The sequence below is a fragment of the Stenella coeruleoalba genome, assembly GCF_951394435.1.
Source record: "Stenella coeruleoalba genome assembly, chromosome: 14".
Lineage (NCBI taxonomy): Eukaryota > Metazoa > Chordata > Mammalia > Artiodactyla > Delphinidae > Stenella > Stenella coeruleoalba.
In genome coordinates, this window is record NC_137160.1 from 51,544,680 (window position 1) to 51,564,508 (window position 19,829).

At 39.2% G+C, this 19,829-nt stretch overlaps 1 protein-coding gene across 2 annotated transcripts in view; it reads left to right on the forward strand.

Annotated features, from left to right (window-relative positions):
* The first annotated feature begins 1,586 nt into the window (after positions 1–1,586).
* Positions 1,587–19,829, forward strand: part of ABHD3 (abhydrolase domain containing 3, phospholipase) — a 38,366-nt gene continuing 20,123 nt past the window's right edge. For both annotated transcript variants that reach the window (XM_079942994.1, XM_079942995.1), the window contains exons 1-4: positions 1,587–2,035; positions 2,491–2,654; positions 3,715–3,897; positions 16,483–16,528. In XM_079942994.1, the coding sequence (XP_079799120.1) occupies positions 1,874–2,035; positions 2,491–2,654; positions 3,715–3,897; positions 16,483–16,528 (555 nt within the window). In that variant the 5' untranslated portion in view covers positions 1,587–1,873. The remainder of the gene's footprint in view (positions 2,036–2,490; positions 2,655–3,714; positions 3,898–16,482; positions 16,529–19,829) is intronic.

Below are 19,829 nucleotides of genomic sequence, written 5' to 3' on the forward strand. Positions count from 1 at the left end.
CTAAGCTGGGGTCACATAATATAATGTAATCCCAGGAGTGGTGACATCGCATCACTTTTACCATAGTTTGTCGGCTAGAAGTCACAGGTTGTACCTGCACTCAAGGAGAAAGGATTATACAAAGGCATGAGCACCAGGAGAAAGAGATCACCGGGGATTGTGTTGGAGTCTGAGCTCTCATTTCCTCATCTAAATTAGAAGTAATCGTTCTTGTCTTAAGGAAGATTGTGAATGTTCTTCTTATAGGAAAGAAACTTGGGCCTCTTCCATTTCCGCCATCTTATTTTATAGACAAGGAATTGAGGCCCCCAAAGAGTAAATGGTTTGCCTGAGTTTGGTGGCTGAGCTCAGAGTTGTTTATTCCCAGGTCAGCATGCTTTCTACACACTGTGATGCCTATGAAGTATCTTATTTTATTTTATGATATTTTTCACTTCAAACTTAAGCAAAATGAAATATACTTGTATGTATTGGTGGGCAGGGTAGAAGGCAGGTGCAGGTATTGCAAAGAATGCTGCATGTAAATTGTCAAGTATGGCAACTGCCATGTGCATTTGAGTTTCTGGGTGTGCTCAAGTACAAGAGCCAGTGAGTGAAAGAATTACTTATATTCAGGTGGAGGCTAATGCGTACATTATTTCATTTAGTCATCTTAACAACTCTATAGAGCAGAAATTACTGCTCTACAGATTAAAAGATAAAACAGGCTCAGTGAAGATAACAATTATTCTGGGTACTGTCATCCATCAAGTTGCAATGACCAAATCATAGCCAAATAAAATAAATTGCTCACTCTGGCCCATTCCATTTCCCTATCACTAATTTATATCCTGTGAAATTTGTCATAGACTATACAGCCCTTGCCTTTTTTCCTTTTGCTATCTGAGCCTTGCTACTCCTGGTAACTTTTGGTGGGAGGAGCTCGTAATAACGGATTGTCAAATCTTCTAATCCTTTTAGATGTCTGCATCTCCTGGCTTTAGTCATGTTGCCATAAATAAGCCTAGGAGGACCTACTTCATAAATGGTTTCTTGTCTGTATATTAGGTAACTGAATTTCCATATGTCTATAAATTCAGAGCATTAATGAACCACAGATAGGCTTTTAAAAATGTTGAATCCCAGTTCCTATTCTTGATCTCCTCATTTATTTTTGGGAACCACTTCTCATTTAAGGCATACTTAGCTACTTAAAGGATTGAGAGATTTAAAGGCAAGTATGAATGCCTTCACTACTGAATGTTTATAGACTATTTTTTCTCTTTTGATAGTCTTGGGGGCAACACAACTTCCTGGGGGATGTAGGATTTTTTTTCACTACATAGTGCATCCTCCTAACATATCTTTGACATTAACTCCCCAAATCTTACAACTGCAGCGTACACTTCCTGGGCACCCTAAAGCTGCTAGTTTACCGGAAGGCTTAACCAAGACCCTTGCGGAATCGTTCAAGGTCACTGGGGCAGGTGCCCGCCCCGGGGCCTGAACGCGCGCTGCCAGGCCCATTTCCTTCTCCGAAATGGCACCCGCTCTCTCCCAACTCTGGGGGTTCACTCAGGCTGACTGCGACCCGGCCGAGAGAACACCATCCGCCGTCGCGGGGGTGCAAGCTTGGAACTGCGCCGCAAGAAGGTTCCTGACTGGCAGGCGGTGGGGGGCGGACCGGGGGAAGCCGGGGCGGAGCCGGCGGAGTACGGCGTGCCGGGCTACGCCTCCCGGGGCCACTGGGCCGCGCCCGTTGGCGGAAGCCCGGCTCAGTCCGGCCGGAGACGCTCTGGTCAAGGGTCCGCGGCGGCGCCGGCGTGCCCGCTTTCGCTCCGTGCCCGCTAGCTGGCCTCCGGCCGCAGCACCCGCGCGCCGCGGTCCCCGGGCCATGCAGCGCTTAGCCATGGACCTGCGGATGCTCTCCCGGGAGCTCTCGCTCTACCTGGAGCATCAAGTCCGGATCGGTTTCTTCGGTTCGGGAGTGGGCTTATCCCTGATCCTGGGCTTCAGCTTCGCTTACGCCTGCTACTACATGAGCAGCATTGCCAAGGTGAGCCGGGGGATGGCGCGGGCGCAGGGCCGCGGGCAGCTCTCCGGGAGTGACAGCAGCAGGCGAAGCCGGAGGTGCCGCTGTCTGGGGCGAGTGTCTGGGGCCGTCCGGGGCGCCCTTTCTCCGGCATCTGATGGACGCCCTCTGAGCGCGCGGGACCCTGCTGACCTCGGCGCGGCGGCACTGCCCTGTCACCATTCGCTAACCTGGTAAAGCAGCTCCGCGATGCTCTAGCACTTCTGAGGATGACTCCCGTGTGTCAACTCTCTCCATTCCCTAGAAGGGTTTAATAAACCACTGTTAAGTTCGTTATGTTTGAATTATTTGCATCAGGCTTCCAGAAGGATATGTAATCAGATGGATCTCGCGCTAGGGACGAGTTTGCGCTTGTTTCTGGTTTACAGTTGGCAGAAACTTTGTTCTGGACACTTCACTGATACTGGCTTTCCCCACAGAAGCCCCAGTTAGTGACAGGGGGTGAAAGTTTCAGCCGCTTCCTTCAGGACCACTGTCCTGTGGTGACAGAAACGTACTACCCGACGGTCTGGTGCTGGGAGAGTCGAGGACAGACACTGCTGAGACCTTTCATCACTTCCAAGCCTCCGGTGAAGTATAGGAAGTAAGTAAAGTTCCATTTTCAGTCATTTCTTCAAAATCACAATATTTTGCATACTCCCAGTTTTTGGTTAATACAACCTCCGGTTTAGTTAAGTATATAGAAAAGCAAGGGGGAATGAAGGTGGAAGGCACGTCTGCCACAGACACACGCAGCTGCAGGAAAATATTCAGGTGTTACCTTTCACCACTGTTGGGGGGAGGTGCTCTGATGTAAATGGTTTATTTTCTAAGGTGAGAGAAGTGTTTGGGGGTTACTCTTTTTCCAATTTGTCATGCCTCTGTCCCTGAGGACCTAGATCCTTTGATGATGTGCATTGAGCTGGCGGTGGGGGTGAGAAGGATGCCAATTAATGTGGATTTTCTGTGATGGACCCCAGTAAAAGGACTTCATATTGATAAGCAAATGGGTTCTTGTGGATAATGTCCTTGAGGTGTTAAAGATATGGTCCAGAATATATCAGTAACCAGGAGATTTAAATGGTGCTTATTATTAATTTTACTGAGTCATCTAGTCCCTTTAGAGTTTCTTTTGTTGCCTGGAACTTGCACTATTCGTTTGGGAAAACTCTTCAAGTTCGTAGATACTATGCGAGAAGTACTTTGAAGTGTTTAAGAAGCAAATTTTGTAATATGCTCTGTGAGGAGACTACATTATTGAGTCAAACGGCTAGAGCGGTGATCAGATCAGCAGTTTACTTATTCAAGATTCTCTGTTGAATTATTTGGGTGACCTCAGTCAAATAGGGGTTAAATGCTGGGTATTTCAGAGCAATGAGGAAATGATTAAGATAAATATTTGAAGTAGTTTGAAGCCCACATTTACATACTATCTTTTACTGATCTTGCTGGAAATACTTTATTATACTAATTTCATGACATTCATGTAATGAAAGAAAGTGACGTGTGTGTTAGTGGAGGCTGGAAAGAAGTTATTTTGAGAGGACCAAGTAATGGCATATATATATACAGAGAGAGAAAGAGAGAGAGAATTAGGAACTAATATTAAGACATGACTTGAAACACTAAAAGAGTATGTATGTCTTTTGTGTTATTTCTTTCAGTGAACTTATTAAAACTGCAGATGGAGGGCAGATTTCACTGGACTGGTTTGATGATGATAACAGTAAGTGTTACATGGATGCCAGCACCAGACCTACTATCTTATTGTTGCCTGGCCTCACTGGAACAAGCAAGGAATCGTACATCCTTCATATGATTCACCTTAGTGAAGAATTGGGATACAGGTACCAGTGAAAGATTTCTTCTGTTTTTCACTTAATTCATTCTAAATGAAGCTTAAATATGTCTGCATGTTTGTTTCCGAAATACTTGTTATTTCTTGCATGGATTATGCAATCCCCTAAATTATTATTTTCCCCTGCTTCCTCCTTCCCCTCTTTTTTCAGGAAAATGCATAACTGAATCATTGCACAGGAAATAGTACTTAGGCACTCAGCAGATTTCGGTTGAATGAATGCATGAAATTAGAATCACTTAGGAATTGACATAGGACCCAGGGCTAAGAAGCAGTAGGCCACAGTGAAGGGATTGCTAGGAGAATAGCAATTACAAACCCCTGAGAGACTGCCCAATGTCCCTCATGTCATACTCCACATTTGGGCTCTGGATCCACTAATCTTGCCTCATCGGCTCAGATCCCAAGTGTAAAAAATATTCAGAATCAGCTTGTAGGTCATCCTTATCTTTCCAAAGGTGATCTGTGCCTTTTCTGTCCACCTGAGTTTGCAGGTGCGCGTGGCTAGGGTCCAGTTAATGATGGCACAGCATTTTTAAGTAATCATTATTCAACTCAGTCACCAGATACTATTTAATTTTTGCAAGCAACTTAGCAACTTTAAGTTTCTGGTTCAGTTCTAAAATTTGAAAGCAGATTCATTGTGAAAGGTACTGCTTTTCTGAGCCTCAGTCTTTTTTAGCCAATGGTAATTATTGTAGTGGAACACTCTGAGTTGTGTTTAAAGCCAAGTTGTATCTTTTCTTAAACTCAAAACACTTGTTTTGTGAAAAACTGATGTTGACTTTATATTAATAAAAACATTTTGATATAAAGAAGAAAATGCCATAATAGCTAATTCAATTTTAACAAGTTAACTCTGATCTTTTACAGATAAAGTCTATTTTGTTCATGAGATGACAGTCTCTTGAAAGTCGTGATATGGTGTTCCAGAATTATGGTTCTATTAAATTTGCACTATAAGCAATAGCAGGAATTTATCATTGGATATCATTGGATACAATGTTTAAGCACCATTCAGTTAGATATGAGGCTTGATTCCAGTTTTTTGCTAAAACTTAGTCATGCTCAGAAAATACAGATTATAAAGCCTTTTGTACATATTTAAATTGCTGATTCTATACTTTGCCTGAACTGTCTCCCAAGACTTAGAAAGTGCTTTTAAAAACAATGTAGTTGACGGGGGAGGGGAGGAGGGAGAGGGATGGACTGGGAGTTTGGGGTTAGTAGATGCAAACTATTACATTTAGAATGGATAAACAACAAGGTCCTACTGTAGAGCACAGGGAACTATATCCAATCTCCCGGGATAAACCATAATGGAAAAGAATATTTTAAAAAAAGAATGTATATATGTGTATAACTGAGTCACTTGCCTGTACAGCAGAAATTAGCACAACATTGTAAATCAATTATACTTCAATAAATAACAGAAACAAACAAACAAAACACAATGTAGTTGAAACTCAAGGACTGAATCTCATAAGCTCTAGAGTTACCGGTATGCATGGCTTTTTTCCATTACTTGTAAAAGTTGCCAAATTTTATTACCATGGCTACTGTTACACTGTGCTTCAAAGCTGTAGGAAGGTTCTAGCTTCCCTAAGGGTTAAAATCTCTTCTACTGATTCAGAAATTTTATTGAGAATGTATGATAGAAGGAAGGCTCTACGCTGGGTACTGTGAGGAGATACAAAGAGTTGTGGGAAATTGTCCTTACCATAAGGAGCCTATGAGAGGGTAAGGCTGGACCAGATCACTGTCAGCTGCTTGAAGACCCAGCTTATTTGGGTTTAGGGAACTCTAACGCTGAATCACACTGGGCTTGAAGGTAGCAGAATGCATGAGTAAGCAATGACCAGTAAACTTTTCAGTGGCCTTTGGACCTATCCTCATTTGTTTTTAACTGCAAGGAATCTCTGAATCTAGGTCAGAGAGGGTTAGCTTTTGTTGTATAACAAACTCTCCCCAAACTTAGTGGCTAAAAACATTTCTGCTCACAATCTGTGGGCCAGCAATTTGGGCTGAGCTCAGCCGGGTGGTTCTTCTGGTCTTGGCCGAGATCACTCATGCATTTGTGGTCAGCAGCCTGGACAACTCTGGGTTTGGGAGCCATCATCAGGGATGACTCTTCTCAGCTCCATGTGGTCTCTCATCCACCATCAGGCTCACCCCAAGTTCACTGGGCAGCACAGTGTTCCAAGAGTACAAAAGTGACAGCTGCAAGGCTTCTTCAGGCCCAAGCTGAGAACTCTCACAGTGTTGCTTCTGCCATGTTGTAGTCAGGTCATGTGGGCACCCTTGAGTCAGGTGGTAGGAATTTAGCCTCCACCTCTTGAGAGGAAGGGCTATTAAATGTGTTTGCAATCCACCACAGACAGCTAGGTAGTTTCAAAGACCACTGATGAAAAAAATGGATCTGGAACTTTGGCACAAGGCTGTGTGGAGTCCTTAGGCTGCAAAACAGATCTAAGTCACTGATAGCCTTGCATGGGATCCAGTAGGTAACAGAGCTTGGGGAAGGCTGTGTAATATGGGGGAATGTGCATGGGCTTTAGAGCCAGGTCTGGGTTCAAATGTTGGAACTTCCACTTACTGAGTAACCCTGGGCAACTAATTTTTAACTTCCCCAATGTAGCTTCTCACTTACTACAGAGTTTAAATGAATTAGAATGTGTAAAGTGTTTGGTTTCATGCCTTGAGCAAAATGGGTCTTTAGAAGTGTTTTGTCTTCCTTCCTAGACCTTCTGTTCCCTGAGCAAAGTAGAACATTTTTTTATAGTTTAAAGAGCAAGTATGAGCAAACCTACCTCTTGGGAAACATCTAGTTTCCTTGCAGGGATGCTTTGGTATTATGTTAATGTCTCTTATACAGTAGAGCTGCAAAGGCAGCACGAGCACCCCAATATCATGAGGGTGCACTTGCCTCAGGCCCCAGTTACTATCTTATGTACAGTTTGAGTATGTAGGGAGGGTCATGGATTCTGTCAGTTCACCAGGGAACCATTGATGCTTTACTTGTGAGATATGATTTAGACTTTAGAGAAAACCTAACTCCTGGCATATGGACAAATGAAACATAAGGGTTTACTGTTGTTACTGTTAAGTAAATTTTTTTCCTGTACCTGAAAACTAACAAAGACACAACACAAAACTTTTCTGTTAAGGTCCACTAATTCAAAATTAATAATGAAAGGAAACTAAGCTAAGGTTTGTTTAAGGTAATTGTGAGTAAAGGTTAAGAAGTCAAAAGTAAATGGAGCTGAGTGGGCAATACTTGGGCTGCCTTCATTGGCAGAGTCCATTATGTACTTCCCTGAATAAACTTGCCCCTGAGAGGAGAAGAGAATTTGCTGAGCCACGCGACCCACTCATTCTTCAAAATTGTATCAATCAGGTAAGTCCTTCATCTCCTGGAGGACAAGTGAAGTAAGAAAGGCCGGGAGGCCAGGAGTGCATTTAGAGAGAAGCCCTCATAGAAACCAGAGGACTGGACAAAAAGTCATTCCCTCTAATAAGTTACACCCATATGATTGATAAAGTAGTTAGAAATCTCATCCATTTCTTCAAGATTTCTTTTTAAAAAATTCTATTCGGTAATATAGCCGAATAGATATTATTTTGTATACCAGGATAATATCCTATTTTCTTAAATCTTTTACCCATTCTCTGAATTAAGTTACAGCATTTCAACTAAAGTCAGGGAGAAAAACAGTAACTCTGAAAGCATCTTAATCATCTTTTACTCTGACCTCTTTTACTGAGAGCCTTCATCTACTATTTTATTCCACCCCCAACTAGTATTAAAAAAGAGTGACCCATCCAGAATTATGTACTAATAAACTCATTGAAATCTAGGTCAGTCATTAAGTATTTTGGTATAGTAAAGTACAGTATCAGAACCTATATTCCCAAAGAGCATTTGCACAGTCTAGTGGAAGTGACAAAGAGTATTCAGTAGTAGGGAAGAAATGCATTAGAGAGGACCAGGATTGGCAACAAGTGACAGAAAACTCAAAATAACAGTGACTTAAACAAAATACAAGTTTATTTCTCTCTCACGTGAAAATCCAAGAAGGTAGATCAGGACTCTATAGTGTCAGAAAACTAAGTTTCTTTTATCATGTTGCTTCATAACCTATGGCTGCTTCAGCTCCAGCTATCACATCTGCATTCCAACACCCAAGAAAGAGAAAAAAGGGAGACTAGAGAATGCAGCATCTCCCTTTAAGGATGCTTTCCAGCAAGTATGCGTACCAGTTTTGCTTTTGTCACCTGGGCCTGCTCTTCCTTAGCTGAAAGGGAGGTTTGGAAGTAAATCTTTATTTTGGGCAGCCATGTACCCAATTGAAATTGGGGGATTCTGTTACTGAGGAAAAAAGGGGAGGGTGGATATTGGGAGATAACTGAAAGTCTCTAGCGCTGACTGGTCAGAGTGTTGCAAGTGCCAGGATTCTGGACTATCAGAAGCAAGCGAGACATTTTACAGAGAGAAGAAATAGGTCAGCAGGGTCAGATGCAACCGAAAGGGCAAGGAGAATGAGGGTGGATAAAGCACAATTTGAGAAGATTCATTAGAGCAGGAGGAAGGAAGCCCAACTGCTGCGGCAAAGATGACCTCAGGAGACCTCAGGAGACAAGAGCAGGAGTGGGTCACACATTTTTTGTTTGTTTGTTTGTTTGGGGTTTTTTTTTTTTTTTTTTGGCTGCATGGCTTGCGGGATCTTAGTTCCCTGACCAGGGTTGGAACCCGGACCTCCTAAAGTGGAAACGCAGAGAGAGTCCTTACCACTGGACCTCCAGGGAATTCCTAGGTCACACATTTGTTAAGTTTTGACAGAGAAAGGAGAGAAACAGCAGAAGAGGGCAAAGGGGTCAACTGAGGAATTTGTCAAGATTGTAGGCTTATGTTTCAAGAAATTTCCTTCTTGCCACATTTACAAAAAATACTTAGAAAGCACTGATTTTCTTCTGTGGTTTGATAGGATCAAGATCTCCTGTCCTTCACTGCAGAGCCCACTATTGGTAGCAAGGATGCCATTGTCCATAATTTATCTTTCTGAGAGATTTGAAGTGGGAGATGATTTTAAAGAGGTTAAAATTTGACTACTTTTAAATGTTCCATCCCTTTCCAGTTTGGAGTTTGGGCCTACACATTTTTTATTTAGAGGAAGTAGCACCAGTGGAGACTAAGCTTTAGGTGACGTTTAGCATTTCCTGAAGCATTAGGAGTACATTGGAGGGTCATCCAAAGACTCTTCCTAAGGGAGGAAGGAAGGGGAGATTGAACTAAGGAAAATCAGGCAGTGAAACAAAAAGGACAAGTTTTGACTACTCTCCAATCTAAAAGCAGTATCTTAGATAAGATGTCATTTAAAATTAACACCAGAATGTTTTTATCTCAAAGTATTTTTATCATTTGTTGTTAAAATAATTTGATTTTTAAAGTTTTGAGAATGAGTCAGTTAACTGATTATTCATGAGACTGGGTAGATGAAATAATGCTAAATGTTAGAAAGCACTGAATGAAGAACTTAGCTTATTTCATGGCATTTCTGGAAAAAGTTATGGTGGATACCGACAAGTGATCCTATTCTCTAGGGAATAGAGCTGCTGGATGTTCCGCTGTAAAATGATACCTTAATTAACAAACTTTCAGGGACAAAGCTCTTTTTATCAGAGCTGGCATGCACTCAAAGGGCACCCTATGTTCAGAGCACCCATCCTCTTTGGAAAAAGAGACTTTAATGTCACTAGTTTAGACAGCACAGGGCAGCGTAGTGAGCTAGTTAAGTGGATCACTGAGTCAGATCTGCCTGATTCAGATCCCAACTCTGTTACATACTACCTGTGTATCCAGGGATGAATTATTTAGTCACTCTGTGCCTCAATTTTCTCATCTGTACAGATAACTATACTTCATAGGGTTATAAGGATTGCATGTAATGTATATGAAGAACCTTAGCCCATGATGAACATTTTTTAAGGTATTAAGCTATGAAAGTTAAAGGAGTGAGTCAGGCCATTGTCTGGCTTAGAAAAGAGCCTTGCTCTTTTAGTCTGGTCAGATGGAAGTGAGGTACTTACTGTCTCAGCCCTACTACCAGGTGAGAAACCATCCCAGGAGGGCCCAGAGATAGCAGGGTGCTTGGCCAGGCAGCGGGTGGAACAGGGAGAAGGAGGGTAATGCCTTGCTAATTTGGAGCGGCCGCTGGAATCTGCATCCTGGAACGCATACATGTCTCTGACTCGGTTTTGGGAAATAAAGTTGCCAGCAGTGATCTGTGACACTGGAATAATTCCTATTAGTTCATATAATTAGTGTAGAACACTTTTGTTCTTAAATAGGGTTTTCTGTAGGTTACTTCAGCTGGGTCTTAAGTTAACAGAAGGTACAGAAATACCAAAGAGACCTAGCTAGAATTCAAGTAAGTAAGATAAAATGTGAGAACGTCAGAAAGCAACTGAGTAAATGTTAGGGAAAATGAGAGAGCTAATGGGAAAGAAAAAATTCCAGTAAAATGTTTTAAGAGATTGCTGAAAGAGAACTCTTGATGTTAATTGTCTAATAAGGTTTTTAGCTTCCTCACATCAAAGATAACAGACTCTTTTTCCCCTTGTGGCCACTAGTTTTGAAATATTATGCCTAATAAATTGCATTTAATTAAATATTAACTTGTTGGTCTTTTTTTGTTTTAAATTCATAGGGCCACTTAGAGCTTATGATCAGCAAAAAATAATTAGAATTGCCATTTTTGTTTACTATAATTAAATTTAGCTTAGTTGAGTGCCTGCTGCATGATAGGCCCCATGCTAGGTGCTATACATAGGCTATCTTATTTAATATGTACTCAATTCCAAGATATGTATTATTATCCCCATTTTACCAACCAAAAACAGAACTACAGTGTTAGTAATTTCACCAAAATTAGACAGTGTGTGACAGGGTTAATTAAGGTTCACCTGTACAGCCTTGCTGCAGAAAAATGTATGATTTCTGTTAAGCTATTTGAAAACTTGGTCATTTTTGAAAACTCTCCTTTACTACTTTTTTACACCCTTAGTTGTCTCAGGCTCCTAACTTGGGAACAACTAGCTCCTCAAATCCCATGATTGTTGCCTATCAGGATAATGTAGACCTGTAATATCATAGGACTCAGTTTTATGAGGAAAATTCAAGACAGGACAGGCAAATAAGTCATGTTTCCTACTCAGGGAATAGATTTTATAGGGAAAGAGTTGAAACAAGAGAATGAGAGAATGAGGTTCTTGAATTATGAATGTAACTTTCAGTGTTCTCCATTACCGTGTGGTAATCAGGAGTTGGGTATTAATACAGTCAGTAATATATTCTTGTTAACTATGTGTTTGATTTCTGATGCTTCATATTCTAGAAGAAGGTACATGAATTATGTTTATCTGTCATAATGCCTTTATGACCTTAGTGAGGTTGGAAATGTTCAGGTATTATCATTTTTTAAAAAGAATGTGTATTATGCTGTTGGATGTAGTGTTATATAAATGTAAATTAGGTTAAGACAGTTGATAGTGTTATTGATACACTTTATACCTTTATTAATTTTTTTGTCTCATTGATGGAAAGTTGTTAAAATCAACTATGATTGTGGATTTTCTATGATTCCATTTAATTCTGTCCATTTTTGCTTCGTGTATTTGGAAACTCTGTTATTACTCACATATACATTGATGATTGTTAATCTTCCTATGAATGAACTCTTATGTCATTATGAAATGTCCTTCTTTATCTCTGGTTGTGATATCAATCTGATGTTACTGTAGCCACTGCAGCCTTCTTATGCTTACCGTTTATGTGATAAATCTTTTTTTATATGTTATCTTTCAAAATATCTGTGTTTATATTTAAAATGTATTGCTTGTAGACAGCATATAGTTGGGTCCTGAAGGTTTTATCCAGTCTGACAATTTCTGCCTTTTAATTAGAGTTTTTAGTTCAATCACATTTAATGTCATTATTGATATGGTAGATATAAAGTTTATCATTTTAGTATTTGTTTTCTGATTTTTGATTCCCTCATTCCCCTTTCACTTTGCTCTCTCTTTTTGAGTCGATGAGTTGTGTCTTTTTATCAGATTTGCAAAAATTTTGGCCGTTATTTCTTCACATATTTTTTCTGCCCTATTCTCTCCTCTCTTTCTGGGACCAAAATTACATGTATGTTAGATTGATAATATACCCAAAATCAATGAAGTTCTACTCATTTTTTTCAATCTTTTTTTCTCTCTTATCTTGAGATTGGAACGGCAATTTGCAAATCCAGTGAACTTTTTATTTTAGATATTGTATTTTTTTAATCTAGATTTTCCATTTTTGATAGGTTTTATTCCTCTGCTATTTCCTTTTTTTAAAAAAATTCATTACAAGCTTATTTTCTTCTGTGTCCTTGAGTATAGTTATAATAGCTGCTTTAAATCCTCACCTATTAATTCTAACACCTGGACTGTCTCAGGATCAGTTACATTGATTATCTTATCTCTTGAGTATGGGTCATGTTTTTTCTGTTTCTTCATGGTCTAGTAATTTTAGATTTTGTTCTGGACAGTTTGAATCATCCATTGTAGAGACTCTGAATTCTGTTATATATTTTTAAAAGAGTTTCTATATATTTTCTAATGACTGGTTTTTGTTTATCAGGCAGACAATTTGGGTAAACTCAAATTCAAACTCTGTCCCCTCTGTAGTAGACAGCAGCTGAAATCTCTGTTCAGTTTTTCATCCTTAATTGGACTGCTTAGAGGCTGCATCACAGAAGGCTCGGCCAGACTTTGTGCCCATTTTTTAAATCCAGAATTTAGGACTCTGCCTCTATCTCTCTCTCTTTTCTGAGATTTCCTCCTTTCTCTAACTTTTATAGTTGCATCAAACTCTGTTTTCTGGTTTTCAAGCCCATGAGATTGAACATTTCTACTTGACTTTTATCCATTACTGAGTAATACCAGCTGGTGCCTCCCCTCAGACAAAAAGCTGTGAAAAGAAACTCACCCAATGCCATTTTTTTCTTCCAAGTGTCAACTCCCATTTAGTTTCTGCCTGCTTTGGTTGTTCTCCATTGCCTTTATAATTTAGCAAGCACTTCTTTTTTATTCTATAGAAGGGTTGGCCCAGTAGGAGCTACCATGACATTTCTGGAAGCAGAACTTCCTTGTCATCTTTTCTTAACCTGTCATTCTGAACCCTATGCCTATTTTGATGCTAACCTATTTTTCCATCTTTGTTTTCTATCGTTATCCTACTATGTAGTCATGTTTCAGCTAAAGTGATGTATTTTCTCATCCCTCAGAAACTTTTATACATTCCTACCTTATATCTTTGCTCACCTTGCTCCCTTCAGCCCATATTATATCCACATTTTCCTTCTGCTGAAATCTTTACCATTTTCTGAGTCTCAGCATAAGATCTATCTGCCTTTTTCATGAATCTTTTCCTAATGAATTTTGCCAATCCTAACCTCATAAGGCTTTATTATCTATACCACTCGTTGGACATTGAATCACATACTGCCTTGTGATATCACTTTTGTTGTGGTCACTCATCTGAAAGTATAATGCATTTATTTTCAACCTAATTAGATTATACTCTTCTTGAGGCCAGGAACCTTATATTTTTATTTTCTTTTTCTCCTACAAGCACTAACTTAATCTTTAATTCAGTAACTAATCTGTTTAATAAATTTTTGAATGAATGAGTCATTCCAATATTAATATTCATGTAAAAGGCCTAGAAGACAATCTGACACGTAGTAAACACTAATAAGTATTATCTGTTGTTATTATCTAAAATCAGCATAGTGATCTCTGAATATTCATCTCACTCCATCCTTTGCTGATTATTATTTCTATTCATAGACTCAAAGACTTGTGGAATCTTAGAACTGGAAAATTTTTAAAGTTGTGTGATAAAATCCCTTTATTCTGGTAGATCACTGGGCTTGAGCAGACTCAAGGTTATCTGTCCCATTTCACTGTAACAGTGGTTCTCAACCAAGTGGTTCTCAACAGCCCTACTACAAAGAAGTATTTGATCCAAAATGTCCGTAGTGCCCAAGGTTGAGAAATCCTGTGCTGTGGGTAGCTCTCTGCCTCTTATTTAACCTTCATTAAGTGAAAATCATCTGCTTTCCTAACTAACGTGTTCTGTTGTCATAAAAATTTCTCAATATCAGATTTTTATTTAGTATTTCTTCTCTTTATTTATATTTTCCCTGTTTTGAGAGGAAAATTTAAATAGTTAAAATATGTAGGAAAAATAAATTTTGCAGAATAATTTCCCTCCTAGACATACCCTTTAAAATTGTTTGGGAGAAACTGTAAAACTTATTTGGAGAGAGCTGTTATAAAGTTAAGAGGGGCTTATCAAATGTCTTAGGAATAGTAGGTGTTTCACAGCCTGCTCTTTTCGTTTTACTGAAGTATCAAGTGTCCCCTGATGATGGTCAGGGCAGAAAAGGGGTTAAACGAAAGCAGCTAATTGCTTATCGCCAACTGGAGTGGGAGAAAGGGACCAAAGGGCAGCCGTCATTCTGCCTCCCTCCATAGCTGCTCTCTGCTTCATCCTCCCTTATTTCTCTGCCTCATTCCCAAGGCTAGAGGTATATACAGTGATGACAGTTACTGATTGAACATTGTCAGAAACAAACACCTATGGAGACTTCAGTACAGTTTCTCCTCTAGCAAGAGATAGCAGAGCTGTGATCCACTTTTGCCTAAAGGAAAGTTACAAACATCCCAGTCTGTAATTTGGAAGAAAATCCCAGATGTATAGGCTGCTTTTTCCTGAGTTTGCAGATCATCGTCTTCTTTCCCCTCACTAATTCTGCTCCCTTCTCTCAGGGGCAGTCACATGATGGTATCTTGCCCCAGAAGCCATTTTTATCCTTATGTAGTGTTTGCACTTTGAAAGTGGTTCTTTTCTGAATGACGGGAAGCTTCGAGGTTCAAGGTCACAACTAACTTTAGCCCTGATTCCTGTTACTTAGGAGCTTATGCAAGTAAATACAAGTGGCTGTGTCTTGCCATTCTTTTTAGCAAGAAAAGATTAAAGACTAACTGACCCCACCTAACTTTTCTGCATGTTTTTATAGTATATTTAAAATCTTTCTCTGACTAGTTAATAAAATGTAATATTTCTAGCCTTTTCTCAAATCAGATTTCTGAGATATTAGAACATTTTTCTTCTTTTTTTAATAGATTTAATTAATTAATTAATTTTTTTTTTTTGGCTGCGTTGGGTCTTTGTTGCTGTGCGCGGGCTTTCTCTAGTTGTGGCGAGCGGGGGCTACTCTTCATTGTGGTGCGAGGGCTTTTCATTGCGGTGGCTTCTCTTGTTGTGGAGCACGGGCTCTAGGTGCGCGGGGTTCAGTAGTTGTGGCATGTGGGCTTCAGTAGTTGTGGCTTGCGGGCTTAGTTGCTCCATGGCATATGGGATCCTCCCGGACCAGGGCTCGAACCTGTGTCCTCTACATTGGCAGGTGGATTCTTAACCACTGCGCCACCGTGGAAGCCCTGTCACATATATTCTTAATTACAGGCTTTTTGTATTTATTTCTTCTGTGTTAAATACATCATGAAAATAAGGATAATAAATGCTTTAAATACAAAAAGGGGAGGGGTTAAATTAGAACCTTAAATGATCTTGATTGATTAGCTAAGCAGATAGACAAAACAAAATGAATTTTAATTGACATGAATATAGATTCACTAAATCAAAGAGAACCCATGCAGACACAAGTCAGGATTTTGTTTGAGGATGGCAAAAATACATATCTGGGATTATGGTTGATGGAAAGTTTTGTCAGTGCAGAATGACTGTGTAAAGGTTAGCATTGTGCTGCAACTACCATTGCTACTAATTAGTTAACTGTCGTTGTGTACTTACTGTGAGCCAGCACTGCTCTAAAGCCCTTTACATATGACCATTGACCTAGGAGAGGCAAACAGCATTATAGGACACACAGCTAGTCTTTCCTCCCCTAGGTCAGCTGAACACCAAGCAGTAGCATAGTGGGGGCCCAACCTTCCAACCCAGATGCCATGCTCCTTGCAGCTCTACCTGTAGTGATGTTCTCACCGCAGGTAAAATTCCAGTGTCTGTGTTTGCCGAGCCTTGAGGGAACAAGAGCTGTTTCTCAGGATCGGAATAGATGCTTATTAATGTTGCAAATAGAATAGGTAGAGGACATATTTTTTTTAATTTGAGGCAAAAACATTTAAGTTTGACTTGTATTCAGAATTGTTTTAATAATACTTATTGGAGGCCTACACATATACATAGGAAGTAGTTGTAAAAATTCTGCTTTTGGTAGGAAAATTTAACATCACTTTGATACACAGTTTTCTGGTTTGAACCTACATGCTGAATTTAGAGAACTAGAAATGTATTTTAGTGCATTTAATGAAATTATCAAGCATCCTCATTTCTTTGGAACAGATTTTTAAGAACCTTTCATGCTCTAAAACAGTGCCAATAAGATGATTTTTATATTATATTGTAAGAATCATGTGTAAAAATAACAAAAATTACTTTCCTGGTTTTTAGATGTGTGGTTTTTAACAACAGAGGAGTGGCAGGGGAGAATCTCTTGGTAAGTAAATCTAAATTAATCACAACAGCTTAATTTTTAAAAGAATCATTTCCAGTTTTATAACAAAAACATATTCCTTTTATTTAAGATAGCTTATTATGTAAACAATACAAGTTCATTGTGGAAATATAGGGATAAGCAAAAAAGGAAACCCATAATTATATGACCAGGGGAATCCCCTTAGTCTATGTTCATCCAGATCTTATATTTAAATTTTAAAATGTAATGTATTTCTATTTTTTAAATTAAGGCTTTATTTTATAACTTAACTTTTATGCTTACCGTATTTTAGCATCAATAAATATTTATCTACATCATTTTTAATGCAAAACATATTTTCTTTAAAAATTAACTGGTACAAAAAACTTAACCACTACAGTAATACATTTTTAATTAAGAAATTTACTGTCGTCATGAAATGGACTGACTGCATGTTATATGCCTATTTGCCTGCCACAGTTTACATGGAGGAAATATTATTTTAAATCAGCTTTTTTTTCCCTCTAACCCCTAAAGTTTTTGCTAGGATAGAAGTCCTTCCATCTCTCGGAAAATCATCGCTCTATCTGATGTTAACCTGTGAGTTGGAATGAGAAATATTACACCCATTGAAATTTTCTTGAAGCTTTTCAACTGTTAGTCCCTCACCACTTTCACAGGTCAAAGGCAATTCTATCAGAATAGAAAGAAACTTTTTTTATGGGTCATTGATAGTGAATGATACTAAGACTATAAATAATTAAGTCATGATGGAAATAAAAATTTACAATCATGTCACTGTGTCAGTACATTATGAGAATTTGGGGAAAAAAAAAGAAAAGAGCTCTTGCACTTTCCTTTATAGTAAGTTAAGTCCTGGAGAGGATCAAGAGCAACATGATTTCAAAAGCTAAAGTTATAAAGTGTTTACGGTCTCACTCAAGCGCCTCGTGAAGGTGAAGGTTCACATTTCCTTACTTAGTCCGGCCCTTTAGGAATCTTGTAGACAGGTGGTAGGTATTGTAAAGGGAAAGATTTGAACTTGTCACTCCGGCTCTGGACTAAGCAAATTGTTTTTGTGCAGCTCTTGTCTGCTGTGTGTCCTTCTAGGTGCTTCCAGGACACAAAGATGGGGACGACATGATCTGAGGCTCTCAAGAAAATAACATGCTGCAAAGTAAAATCCATTCGGTTCCATAAAGTGAGAGATAAGGATCTGTTCATTTAGCAAAGCTGTGTTGTATGCCTACTAAATCAGGCACTGTACAAGGCAATAGAGTGAGGAGTGCACACATTATTACACACAACCTGAACCCTTACTTAGGAGCTTTAACTTAAGTTTCAGGAGATGGTCAGATACATAAAAATATACACAATACAGTGTGACCACAGGAAGGTTTATTAAGGCTACAGAGCATAGAGGGAAGGAGTAACTGACTGCCCCAGGGGAGGCGGCAGAATATCGCAGTGGAGGTGAATTTGAGTTGGATCTTGAAGGCTATGGTATTGAACCAGCAGAGGGGATAGAGGAGCTTTCTCAGCATGAAAAGCAAGGTATTAAAGAGGGTAGTAGCAAGTACTTATTTGTGGAGGTATAAAAATGATGATCATTTTATCTAATGTTTATTGAGTCCGTAGAATATATTATCATTATGTCTTTTTTTTTCATTATGTCTTTTTGTACTCGATGTTCAGCAATAGAAACAACCCTGTGATTTAGGTAAGTGTAGCCACCATCATCCCCATTTTCTAGATGAAGAAAATGAGGGACAAATAGGTTAAGAACTTGCTCTCACTGAGAAATTCAGAGCCAGGATTCAGACCCAGGTAGGCTGACTATGTGCTTATGTTCTTGACCGTTATACTGTGCTCCCTCTCATTACTCAGGAAGTGATAGGAATTCTCCCAGAAGGGTAAGGCCAGATTTTGAAGAGTCATGTGTAGAATTCCAAGGAACTAGTATTGAACCATTGACATGTTTTTTTTAAGTTTGGTTTTATTGAGGTATAATTGACATATAAAATACCTTGGTCATGGTCATGTTTTAGAAGGAGAACCATGGCAGAAAAGTGATGGAGGGGAAGGAGGCTGGAGGCTGGGAAATCTGTTAGAAGGCAGTTATTAAAGACCTATTCAGAGTGTGAACGCAGAGGTGGGGGGGAGGAAGGGGAGAGAACAAAAATGAGGGGTATTCATGGGGCAGAAAGAATAGTATGGTGGGAAGTGAAGAGACGGGAGTCAAGGTTGGCATGTCTAGTTTTGCTGACTTGTAAAAGGCTAATACGGTGAAAGGTAATATTTGCTGAAATAGGAAATTTAGGAGAATTTACAAGCTTTTGGTGTCATCAAAATAACAAATTCAGTTTTAGATATTGAGGGTGCTTTTAGGTCATCCAGGTGGAAATTTTTCATAAACAGTTGGATGTACTAGACTGGACCTCAGAAGAGACATACAGGCTGGAGAAAGGAATGGATTATTGGTACGCAGTGGAACCAGGAGGTCAGGAGTGGGTGAGATCGCTTAGGAGCCATTGGTAGAGCAGAGGATAGACTCTTAGAACACAACAAATAGGAAGGAGGAGGAAGCTTGAAAAACTTTCTACCCTGAGCATTTAAAGTTAATTGGAAATTTACTTTGAAAGAATGCAGCAACCCAGTAACTTTTACCCATAAACTTGCATAGATTTTTAAAAAATCTCCAAGAACACTTTTGGGAGATTTTACAAAGGGATCGTAATTAGATAAAAAAAATTTTTTTAACTTTTAAAGAATTCACTGAGTTCTAAGTGAGAGGATAAGAGTAACTTGATCTCTGGCGTCTTATACAGTGCATCGGGTTGAATTCTGATGAACTGGTACCTCCAGCAAATATCTGTATCATAAAGGCTAATGCCATCTAACTTAAGAAAACATAAGGATAGCAAATGACTAAAACATAATTATATCCTTTTAGAATAACTGTTTTTGAAAAGAAATTAAAGGGAGTAAATGAATTATAATTTACTATATACTTCTTGTAACCTAATGGATCACAAAAATGAGATGCCAATATTGATTATTAGAGCTAGGTTTGATATTTAGATCCCTTGATAGTCCTTCTTCTTTCTGCCTTAGAGCTATACACAGTTACTGTTTCAGACTGGAGTAACTCTATGAGTATTTATACCTTACCTTGTTCCAGAAAGGATTTAATGTAGCTCAGACCCAGAGTAAATAAGACCTTAGGGTAGGCATAAAAAAGGACAAAAGATGAATCAGCAAAGATCAAACAGGAAGGAACCGATTCTAACTGAAATTAACCCAAAAGAGCTAGTAAAGGTTA